Here is an 11,664-nt window from a genome sequence, read left to right as displayed (position 1 = left end):
CTCGACCAGATTAGATTGTATTTTTCATGTAGAATTAAGATAGTCTGTTTTGAGTTAAGGGTTTTGTTCAAAGAGTATCAATAATAATTCATGCTTATACACTCCATATTGAGGTGCTTCTAATAATATTTACTTTCCAATATCATTAAAAGTACAATATTACTCTTGAATTATGACCAGGATATAGAAAACACATTCTCCACTTAAAGACTTTATTGTTATACATCATTCAAAATGTATAATGACATTTTATTATACATTTCCTTTTAGAATATTTATACCATTACCTTCAAGAATTACGGTGATATGCATACTAATGTAATTTATTTATTTTTTTTTTTTTTACTGAGAACATAATGGTGGTGCATTTTATGTAATTTGCTATGTTAACTGTAGGGAGAACAGGCATATGAATAAATAATGCTAAGAAATAAATAGTAATAAATGCATACACGATAACGCAAGTGAACATATCAGTCAAAGTAACTGTCAACTGTACCTTAGCAACCCTGTCAACTGTACCTTAGCAACCCTGTCAACTGTACCTTAGCGACCCGTCAACTGTACACCCTAGCGACCCTGTCAACTGTACCTTAGCTCCTGTCACACCGTACTGTTACCGACCCGTCAACTGTACACCCTGTCAACTGTACCTTAGCGACCCCGTCAACTGTACCCTTGATATGAATATCTTTCACCAATTTCAGTCACCGCTATGAATACATTATAACCTGACCGACTCACTCATTCATTGACCGAGAGAACTTTTTAGCTAGGATAATTCAGTCTTGTCGTAGCGTTCATCTATTCTAGATAGATAAAATTCAAAACATTTTAATTTCCTTCACATCTAACGCCATGAAAGTTAAGCGAAATGTAATTGAAACTTAAAGTAACACATTATTCTGTCATAAACTTTGTATACATACAGTAAGTTACTTTAAGTTGAGTGAAAATTGTCGTTGCACCTCTGTAGTTACAAATGGCGCATGTTTACATGTGACGTCATCAATATAGCAGCCCATAGAACTGCGGTCATGTGTAATAAATTATTCATATTTTCCATTACGCTATATTTGTGGTAAGTTATAGGAATAATATTTATATTCATTGATTTGCACCACCACCATAGTCATATTTATTTCTATATTATGTCCCCTAAGATTTATTGAAGACTCAAATCTATACTGTTAATGAAGGAGTGTTGTCAGGTGTCCATCGTGCTTCTGAGTCCTGTTGCCTCGTGAAGTAGAGCGACTCAGAAGAAATTAGGTGAGACAACCCGGCGACACTTGTAGACGTAGGCCTCCACCATGATGTTGTCCTCCACCCTCACACAACGGGTACTGGGCGGACACTCGCACCTGCAGCAGTAACACGAGGTTCTTAGTTAACTTAATTTAGATATTAGTTAAAGAAAAATATTCACGTAAGAAAGATGTTTTTACAATCATTTTGTTTGTTGATAACTGGTGTATATACTGTACCTCCATGGCCGTGACTGTGTTACTTTCATGGCCGTGTCTGTGTTACTTTCATGGCCGTGTCTGTATTACTTCCATGGCCGTGTCTGTGTTACTTTCATGGCTGTGTCTGTTACTTTCATGGCCGTGTGTGTGTTACCTTCATGGCCGTATCTGTTACTTTCATGGCCGTGTGTGTGTTACCTTCATGGTCGTGTCTGTTTTACCTTCATGGCCGTGTCTGTTTTACCTTTATGGCCGTGTCTGTGTTACCTCATGAGTGGACCCTCACCTATCACCAGACCTCTCCACCATTACCCTTATGGTACACCCCCTTATGGTACACACCCTCATGGTACACAACCCCCCTTCATGGTACACCCCTTATAGTACACAACACCCTTCATGGTACACCCCCCTCATGGTATACCTACCTCATGGTGCACCTGCTCATGGTACACCCCTCCACGATACACAACACCCCTCATGGTACACCCCCTTATGTTACACCTCCCTCATGGTACACCCCCTCTCATGGTATATCCTTTCATGGTACACAACACCCCTCATGGTACACAACACCCCTCATGGTATACCCCTCATGGTACACCCCCTCATAGTACGCAACACCCCTCATGGTACACCCCCCTCCCCATGGTAAACAAGAGCAGCAGTAGAGGCACAGTAGAGACATACTGGCCACGTAGGTAGTAGATGTGACGTCGCAGGTCTCCGTAAATTTCCCAGCCACAGGGACTCTGGATGTCACACACGGAGCTCACCACGTTCATGAATGGCCCCTCGTCACTGATGGCTCGCTGAGGGTGAGGGAGAGAGTACATTTTAGATACACAAACTAATAGAAATGACAACAAACAGAAAGGCAAAATGAAGTCAATAAACTCATTTCTGAAGTGCTTGTCTTAGTTTTTTGTTTTATTTATTTTTTAATTCGATTTCGTAATCTTGTTTATTATTATTAGTAGTAGTAGTAGAATCGGGTACAACCGAACTATGAACCGATATCTAAATGGTGAATTACCCGATACACCCCGATCTGTCAGAATATGCAGCTATCCCTTATGTTGATGAATACCCTATTGTAGGTGTTGTATGAAGTACCGCTCACCAGGTGCTACTTTGTGTACAAGAAAGTAATCAAATTATTAAAGTTAGAAAAATCGTAATACACGTTCATATTAATTCTTTACGTATATAAACCGTACAGGTACATAAACAGTTTCGGTCTCGTAAAACATAATAACGTGATCGACTCAACCAAAATAACTTGCGTGTGTGAGTGTTGGTGAGAAGACTCTGAACTTGAGAAGAAGGGAAAGGTCAAGTACTTAATGGACAGACAGCCAGGGCGTGGAGAGAGGGGGAGGGGGGTGTGTCCTCTATACATCTTCTCTGTCTTTATATAGGGAAATATTCCACAGAACAACAAAATTCTACCAATTTTCCACTCGCCCAAAATACCTTCACTAAAATCTCATCAGATGTATTTTTGCTTTAAATCCTAATACTTTTGTTTGGTAAAGTTTGGTTAGATGGATTTTAACAGCTTTCTTGGGTAATTCGGGCTATTCTTGGTTGATACAAACCCCTGACTGATCCCATCTACACAATCTTTGAAAAATTTCTCCTCACTGTAGTTACGGGTCAGTATACTTCCTGGTGTCGCTCACTCTAAGTCACTACACCTACGGATTTTTCATCTCAAATGTTTCTTTTTTCTTGTGCTTAATATTACCTGTAACACACGTATAGCATTTTCCAGCTGCCTCACATGTTTTTTCCCGTATTAGTCCACCAGGGCACAGGTCAATGACCCACATTAGGGCCTAGGGGCGAAAATATAATAGTAGTAATAATAATAATAATAATTGTAAAGGACCATAAAAAAAATGATCAAAGTGAGAAACAATATATGTATGTTGTGTTGTCAAAGTAAGAGAAACAATTGAAACCCTGCAACTGTGTGTAAATGAGGCAGAAAGTCAGGTCATCAACCTCGGGCTTGGATGGTAGATAGAAAGCTGGATATTTATTCACTATTTTTTTTCTTCTTCAGTAAGTTTACATTAGTTTATCATGTAGTGTGCAGTACAGTCACGACCAGAGCTAGTTGACACTCCCCTTCATAACTGAATCAAACCTAAATGAGTTACTACATTACATCCGCGTTATATGGTTAGAGGAGCAGTTCAGGGATTCGTTTTTCAGTAACTCTCAATGCTGTAAAGTGATTGTGATCGTGACTGTAGTGCAGGTATACAGTCAGTTGAAATAACAAAGTTTAGCTCAAGAAGGCTATTGGAAGTGAATATCCGTTACAATTGTTTGTATTTTGTGTGCAGTATTTACAAGTCATATTAACTGTTTCGTCACTCGGGAAAGTCAATGTCAATATTTACCTGATCTCTTAAGTATGTGGGGGGTTTTTCTGTTAAAATACACATATTGGTGCCTGGTGAAGACTCCAGTAATAAGATCAGTGATTAATACTGACCTTACCTCATAACAGAAAAGTTGGTTTGGTCTGAAAATATTTCACCTAAAAGTTTAATAGAGGTGACTACGTGCAGCCTGATGGAGTACTCTTTTATTTAAAGCTCAGTGTTATAGTAATATTGTTGGGAACATAACTTACAACTTAACATCCCATAGGCATTTGGTTTCACGCATACCATTGTCGTCAGGCGTTAGGGAGATTCAAAATAAATCGTAATTGAACTAAGATTCTTGCAGGATTGGAAAAAAAGTTTGGCAATGCTTAGTGGCTCACTCCTGGTAAAATTCAGACACAATTCAGAAATTATGTAATACAGCAATTTGCTAAACTCAACTTCCTGGACCAAATTAAAAAACAAATATATATATAAATTAATCATGACAACCTGATTGTTATTATTATATATTGGAAATGCTTCATAAGTCAGGGTCTTTAAGTAATTTTCACTGAATCTGAAAAATTAACACTAAACAGAGACAGTATTTGGTGGTCCCTGGGCCGGGTAACACGCGAGAAGGGTGTTATCCAGTGTGACGCTACCAAACATGGCAGGTTTTTTTTCCGTAACAAAGAACAGACCAACCGCCCGAGCGGCTAGTAAGCTGATGGTTGGCGAAATGATGATTCTGTTTTCACCTGATATTTACTGTATTTATATTCTTGTGTACCTGTATATTATCTCTGCCAGTTAATTCACCTGAAGATTAACCACTCTAACACTAACCATCCAATCTAACCTAACCTAACCCCCAGGCAACATCAGATTGTTTAACATCAGGTGGAAAAACCTGGGGCTAATCTTCAGGTGGTTCCTGGTATCAATATGAAGCAAACACTTTCTATCCAATTAGCATATCAACTTTATGACTTAATACGGTAACTTTTCAAACTCTTAATGAGACGCTGCTGTATCTTGGTTACTCAATATTGGCAGAGTTTGGTGCTCACACACACACACACACACACACACACACACACACACACACACACACACACATGAAGGAATGTAACTTGTAAATGACTTTTAATATCTTATTTGTACGCAACAATACTATCCTGGTTTATTTTTATATATTATTTTTGTTTACGTATTAAGCCATGAGCCATGACTGAGACTTTTCACACCAACTCCTTCAAGGAAGTCTTCTCTGGAAGCAAACTGGCTATGGTTAAGATAGGTTAGGTTAAATTAGGTTGGGTTGGGCTAAGGTTAGGTAAGGTTAGGTTAAATATTAGTTAAGATGGATTGGTAAACAGAGTCAAACTGTTAAATTCTGTGTCATCATGTTTATCAAGTGGTTTTTATGAGATTTACTGAGGTTAATCCCGGGGAAACATTGTAGTTGGATGAGTCAGGTCAATGGTTGTGTCTTCAATACTAAAGTTCAATTGAGGTGAAGGCTATCCCGGGGTCCAGAGTTGTTACTGTTATCTCATGCTAATTGTTACTGCTCAGGGAGGTTTTGGTGTTGTCCATCAGTGTGTCTGTCTGTCTGTGTCTTTGTCTTTCTGTGTATCTGCCTCTCTTTCTGTCTGTCTTTCGATTTGGAGATAAATTGCTTCACCACATTATCTAAAGGTCTTTTGATCATAATACAACCATTCTTTATACTTTTAATCTTTTATTCATCGTAAATGTAACCTGTCTACTTTGTTCCTGGTCGGGCGGTTGGGGGGGGGGGGAATGTTTGGGGTAGATCAGAAAAGTTTTGGCAGGTCTTGTTTTAAGCGACTGTCATATACATTAGAGATGATCAGAATACCTGGCATTCTTCTATAAATAATCTTTCATGAAACGTCTTTTTGAAGTATGGTTCAGGCTATAGAAAACCCTTACAGGGAGCTTTGATCTCTATGACCTGACACATCAAAGGGGCTGCTGGTGCTGATTAGTTATATAATTATGTAGGTGTCGGGAGCAACACCTTTCTGGTGAACGTTTGAGAGGAACTAATGTTTACTGTACAGTACATCGATTTTTCCATACCAATTCTTTAACATGTTGTGTCAAGTATTTTTAATGAACTGGGTATTACAGTATAATATTTTTCTCCTGGCAACAGGTGAAAAAATCTGGAGAGTATATTTTATCACGATAGGATGTTTAGGGTGTTAACTTAATTATTTTATGATCTTATTTGTTAATTGTCAATACAAACTGGTTAGTCAGTCAGTCAGTCAGTCAGTCAGTCATTAAGGGTTTCCGGAATTATATAGTGTCTATGGTTGTTATCAACATAATTATATGAAAGACTTAAAAAAACAAAACAAAAAAACATTCAGTTTATCATTTCCAGTAAAGATTAATCAGAAAATTAATGATTATATTAGGACGATTACTCTCAAGATTTTTTATCCTCAAATAGACTAACAACATATCTGTGTAATTCTGCTCATACTAACTTGAGATTTATTAACGAGCGAAAAATTGAGGGAATAAGATTATAACTGATTATTACAAAGAGACAAATGACTTAACACAGACAGACAGACAGACCAAAAACGAAAGGGATGTCCTTGATAGATAGCGATGTACTAATAAAGTAACAACATTGACGAAAAATAACTAGAGAGTGAGAACGTGATTGGTGGCGGAACATTTCACACACTGGTATATGAAGATGTTGGTCGGGAACTCTTTATAATGTGGCTGGGGTAATATGAGAAATTGAGTGAGAGGAGTGTAAATAACACCAGCTGTAAAACTCCCATGTCATTCAATATTTGTAGCCTGACGGGGTTATTGCACTCTTGGAGATAGAGATTACCTTTGAGTGTTCCTTGCTATGTTTAGAGGTCAGCCAGAGCATGTAATAATAATAACAATAATATCTGGGTTGCAGCTGCCTAGTGACTCGGTCTATACCTATGTATGTGCTTTTATAATTATCACTGAAGTCATACATGAAAATTACTGTGAGCGGGAGGAATCGGTCCAGTTGTAGGTGAACAGGAAGGCGCGCGGTGACAACAGTAAGAACCCGGGCTATGGATTAGGGAACAAAGACTTTTTTTTTTCTATGGTGGCCTCTATATTCAGTATTTTTTTCCTCAAGTGCTTCAATTACCGTTTTGTAGACGAAGCAGTATTTAGATTAAGTTGATTTCTTCGGTTACTCGTTAATGATGCTGGAAATATGCAAGTATCCATACATTAACATACCCTATAATTCTAATCTGCTTATAACAACGTAAAAAAAAAAGTATCACACGTAATTTTTTATTATTTGTGTTTAGTGTATGACCTTACCTCCAGTACGTGCTTAAAAAAAACACTTAGTTGTTGAAGTACAGTAAGTAATGTATTGTAACATCAACATTGGCGCTAAAACATGTTCAATCAAGACAATAAATACCAGATGCTGCTGGTATTTAAACTAAAGGACCCTACTGGAAATAAACAAACAAACAAACACACACACACACACACCACACACACACACACATACACACACACACATACACACACAGGTGAAACTCTTAAAACAGGAGAAAGATGGAACTAGATATGAAGTCAGTGAGTCATTACATAAGGTCATAGAGCCAAAGAGTCCTACCATTTCACTACTTAACGGTACGATATCTTAAGAAAACTCTACGCTATCTTAGACTAGACTGTTCGATATCTAGAGAAGACTGTACGTTATCTTAAACTAGACTGTACGATATCTTAGAATAGACTGTATGATATTTTTAGACGACTTTACTATATGTTAAGACTAGACTACGATATTTTTAGACGACTTTACTATATGTTAAGACTAGACTACGATATTTTTAGACGACTTTACTATATCTTAAGACTAGACTGTACGATATTCACGAGTATATTGTACGTTATCTTAATACAGACTGGCAGACAAAGTTATCAACAACTTTGTAAAAAAAAACATATTGACCTCTCCCTTCTGTCATGTTTGAGCTTACTTAAGTTACAGTACTTTAGATGTAATTTATAATGGCAACATCTCTTCTTCACCACGAAAGAGCCAGAGACAAGCTCCACTAATTATGTCCGAAATGGCCAAAAATGTGTTGACCAGCACAAGATGACCAACCACCATTCTTAATACCATAACACATCGTATTAAATATTTATGTTGTCACCCCACGTGTCTGAGGGCTAACTATACCAATCCTGCCTGATTCCACATCTATTTTGTCTTCCGCACGCCCTTCTACTCTTAATTTTACCCATTCATTTATCAATCAATAATCTCTCGTCGCAGATTATATTACCAGAGTATATAATTCTTTTTAAGATCGTAAGACAAAACCACTGTGCCACCCAAATCAGTCAGACAACACGCAGGTGAAAGTAGTCGCGATTGACGAGGCAGAATTCCATCCTTCCACCCACACCTTGGATCTTCGTCGTATATTGATGTGTCTAATGAGGCAGTGTTTCTGACAGGCACTCGGTATATACAGTTTTGTTACTGTACTTGTACCTGTACTTGAACTTGTCTGTGTTTGGATCACATGAAGATTATCACCCCCAGCCCATTTCACGTGATTATTAAACACCCCAACGCTACCTGGTGGTGCTAGGTTAAGTTAGATTGGGTTAGCATTAGGGTGGTTAATCTTCATATGGTCCCTCATCTATCTTTCTATCTATCTATCTATCTATCTATCTGCAAGTAAATCACTGTGGGTGCGCGTGATCCAGGTAATATGCTGATAACCACAAGGAAAGAAGAAAACACGAATTTCCCAAGCGCTTTCGTGTAATTCACATCTGAGCAAACTAAAATTAATAGAGTACTAGGAATCACGGCTGAGTAGAGGCAGCGGGTGGCTACGTCCTGGTGCTGTCACTAGGATACAATCACTGATGCATTTTAATTTAAGCTCCGCGTAGGTAACATTCTTAGAAATCCCGCCCCCCCCCCCCCACCCTAAAAAAAGTCCCTGGTAGGATTGTCTTGGGTGTGTTGAGGATGTTAGCTGAGGAGGACTTGAGTGGTGGAGGTGGGTATTTCTGGGCGTCAAGGAGGAGGAATATGTCTAAGTCAGTCAGTCAATCACAGTCACAATAACTCATACATATAATCAAGCGGTCATATATCCAGGAGAATTGTGCATATATTACTGGCCATGCTGTTAATAATATTAATACTAATATTTGAGACCTGAGTAAAAATCACGTATTCCCATTGAATTATACAGTGCATGAAAACACACACCTCCCCCCCCCCAAAAAAAAAATGGGACGAATGTGTGTGTGTGTGTGTGTGTGTGTGTGTGGGTGTGTGTGTGTGTGTGTGTTGATATGAACCTGTAGACTTGTGTGTTATGTTGTAGTTGGTTTGTACTTTTAACTCTATTGCCGCGGAGATGTACCGTATATTCACACTTTATTAAATTCTCCTAGGATGTGTTTCTGTGTGTTATTCTCGGCTCACTTATAGAGAATTAGATACACCCTGCCCTCCAGGTCGATTTTTTTTTAATGTTTCAAGCTCTGTTTTTTTTGTGTTTCAGTTCCTGTTTTTATATTTAAAGTCTCGTTTATTTTCATGTCCGATTATTTTCTTTATTTAAAATCTGATTTATTGTATCTACAATCTGATTTCCCTGTATTTAACGTCCAGGTTTTTATATTTATAATGATAGGGTAGGTCTGAAAATTATAGGGAAATATAAAAATGGTAGGATGGGCCTGAAAATGGTAGGGCAGAGCGTGGGAATGGTAGGGAAGGTCTGAAAGTCGAAGGGTCGGCTTGAAATGGTAGGGAAAAGCATTAAATAGTAGGGGGACCTGAAAATGGTAGGAAAGTTCGTGGAAATAGGAGGGTATGTCTGCAAATAGTAAGAGTAGGTCTGAAAATGATAAGGAAGACCTGAAAGTAATATAGGGCAATAAACATGCAGGGTGAAGATCGAATCAATAATTATACTGAGGGGGCCTGACAGACAGTGCAGGCCGGGAGGTAAACAATGAACGTGACGCAAGCACTGGACGATACCATCACTGACAGTTCAAATGTAAGGATGTTGATTTATGAATGTGTCAAGCTGGTTAGCGCCCAGGTCACAACTATGAATGCAGTGTCGTCTCCAGGCTATCTAGGGCGCTGGATACCCTACTAGAGAGGCCACCTTCCTCCACAAAATATTATAAATAGTACACACACCGCACATTTGGAAGCCTACCATGAGAAAACAAAAATAAAACCTATATGAGTTGTTTGTGACCAATAATATTTTTGAAGATATAGTTTTAAAATGGGTCATATAATTTAAGTAGACTCTGTATTTCCATATATCCAGTTTGTAGCCAAGTTAGTTATCTCTTGCCACCAACACAAATATATGAAGAACAATGCGAAATCTGTAAGTAGGAAGAATTATTTCCATTCTTGTTTTTTGTTGTTGTTTAAACCCTTGGGTATTATTTAACCTTTGAGTACGATGACTTAAACCCCCTGAGTATAATCATTTAAACCCTTGAGAACATTGTCTAAATCCCTTGAGTACGACGACCTTGTACTCAGGGGTTAAGTCATTATACTCAAGGGATTAATAAGAGCAATCAATTTACATGCTTTAAGACCTTAGCTGTAGAAGCGCAAGAATTTCTACAAACGACATGTGTCAATCATAAAACTCATAAGTCACCAGTCATAAAAAAAAAAAAAACTAAACGCGAGGAAATAACAAATACGTAGAATAATAAGGTAATTTGAAGACTTACTTTGTCGATGACCCTGGCGTGAGCGGCTGCCGTCACCACCAACCACACGAGGAGAAGCAGCGATGATGTGTTGCTCATTGTATCTTCGTTTATCTCTATAATTTTCTACTTTCTGATTTACTGTATGTCGTTTTTCCTTACGTAATGTTGTCTAAGTTTTATTTTTTTTTACTTGTTGCTTCCCAGCTCTGTCTCCTCCGGCTGTGTGTTGACTTCTCGTGGCGGTTCTGGGCTTCCTTCAGGTTTTTATGTCTTGTGACGGAGAGCTGCCAGTGGTTGCCAAATAGTTAAATTTATCAATGTTTGTATTTTTATTTATTTATTTTTACTTGTTTTTAATGCCTTCAGTTAAATGCTTTTTGGAGATCAAACATACACACACTCTTCTCCTTTTTGCATTGAAGGAACTAATTGAACGATCCAAATGTTACTACAATTGATGTGATTTAATTAATTTATCCTTTGGCTGCAGTATTTTTTCTAAATAAAGAGTTTGTATGTATGTATGTATGTATGTATGTATGTATGTATGTATGTATTATTATTATTATTATTATTATTATTATTATTATTATTATTATTATTATTGTTGTTGTCACCCATGCACCGCGGCTGCACTTTAAAGTTACTGTGCCTTAACAACACACCCACCTGGTGGTCACGTGGCAGATAGACATATATAAGTAGACAGACCAACAAATGTAGACAAACACACAGACATATACAGACAGAGACAGGTATAAGCAGACACGCAGAATAGGTAGACAGACATATGGACAGACAGACAAATGTAGACAGTCAAATATAGACAAAGACCTGAATCTGTAAATAAACTTTTGATTTTTTCTTTTAAACCAACCCAAGAATTTCCGAAAGGGAAAACTTAATTTTTAAAGAGAAAAATGAAGGTATGTGAAAGATCTTTGTATAAATCCTAGTAGTAGTAGTTTATTCTTACAATGGTCTTAGAATTTTAAGTTTGT

The 11,664-nt window shown here is 37.7% G+C and overlaps 1 protein-coding gene across 1 annotated transcript; it reads right to left on the bottom strand.

Annotated features, from left to right (window-relative positions):
* Positions 1-629: 629 nt before the first annotated feature.
* Positions 630-10,881, bottom strand: LOC121875731. Its single transcript, XM_042380385.1, has 3 exons — positions 10,682-10,881; positions 2,160-2,281; positions 630-1,364 (listed from the first exon to the last, which is right to left on the bottom strand). Exons 1-3 carry the CDS (start codon positions 10,757-10,759, stop codon positions 1,259-1,261), a joined length of 306 nt encoding a protein of 101 aa, XP_042236319.1. The 5' UTR covers positions 10,760-10,881; the 3' UTR covers positions 630-1,258.
* Between the last annotated feature and the right edge of the window lie 783 nt (positions 10,882-11,664).

This window comes from Homarus americanus, unplaced genomic scaffold, assembly GCF_018991925.1.
Source record: "Homarus americanus isolate GMGI-L3 unplaced genomic scaffold, GMGI_Hamer_2.0 scaffold22250, whole genome shotgun sequence".
Taxonomy (NCBI): Eukaryota; Metazoa; Arthropoda; class Malacostraca; order Decapoda; family Nephropidae; genus Homarus; species Homarus americanus.
The sequence above is the reverse complement of the archived record's forward strand: the minus strand, read 5'-3'. Positions and strand labels throughout refer to the sequence as shown.

Coding starts and splice junctions, on each gene's coding strand:
- LOC121875731 (XM_042380385.1), bottom strand. CDS start 10,759: ATGAGCAACACATCATCGCTGCTTCTCCTCGTGTGGTTGGTGGTGACG. Junction 2,282..10,681: donor ACGCCAGGGTCATCGACAAA/GTAAGTCTTCAA, acceptor CCTCACCCTCAG/CGAGCCATCAGTGACGAGGG. Junction 1,365..2,159: donor ATCTACTACCTACGTGGCCA/GTATGTCTCTAC, acceptor TTACTGCTGCAG/GTGCGAGTGTCCGCCCAGTA.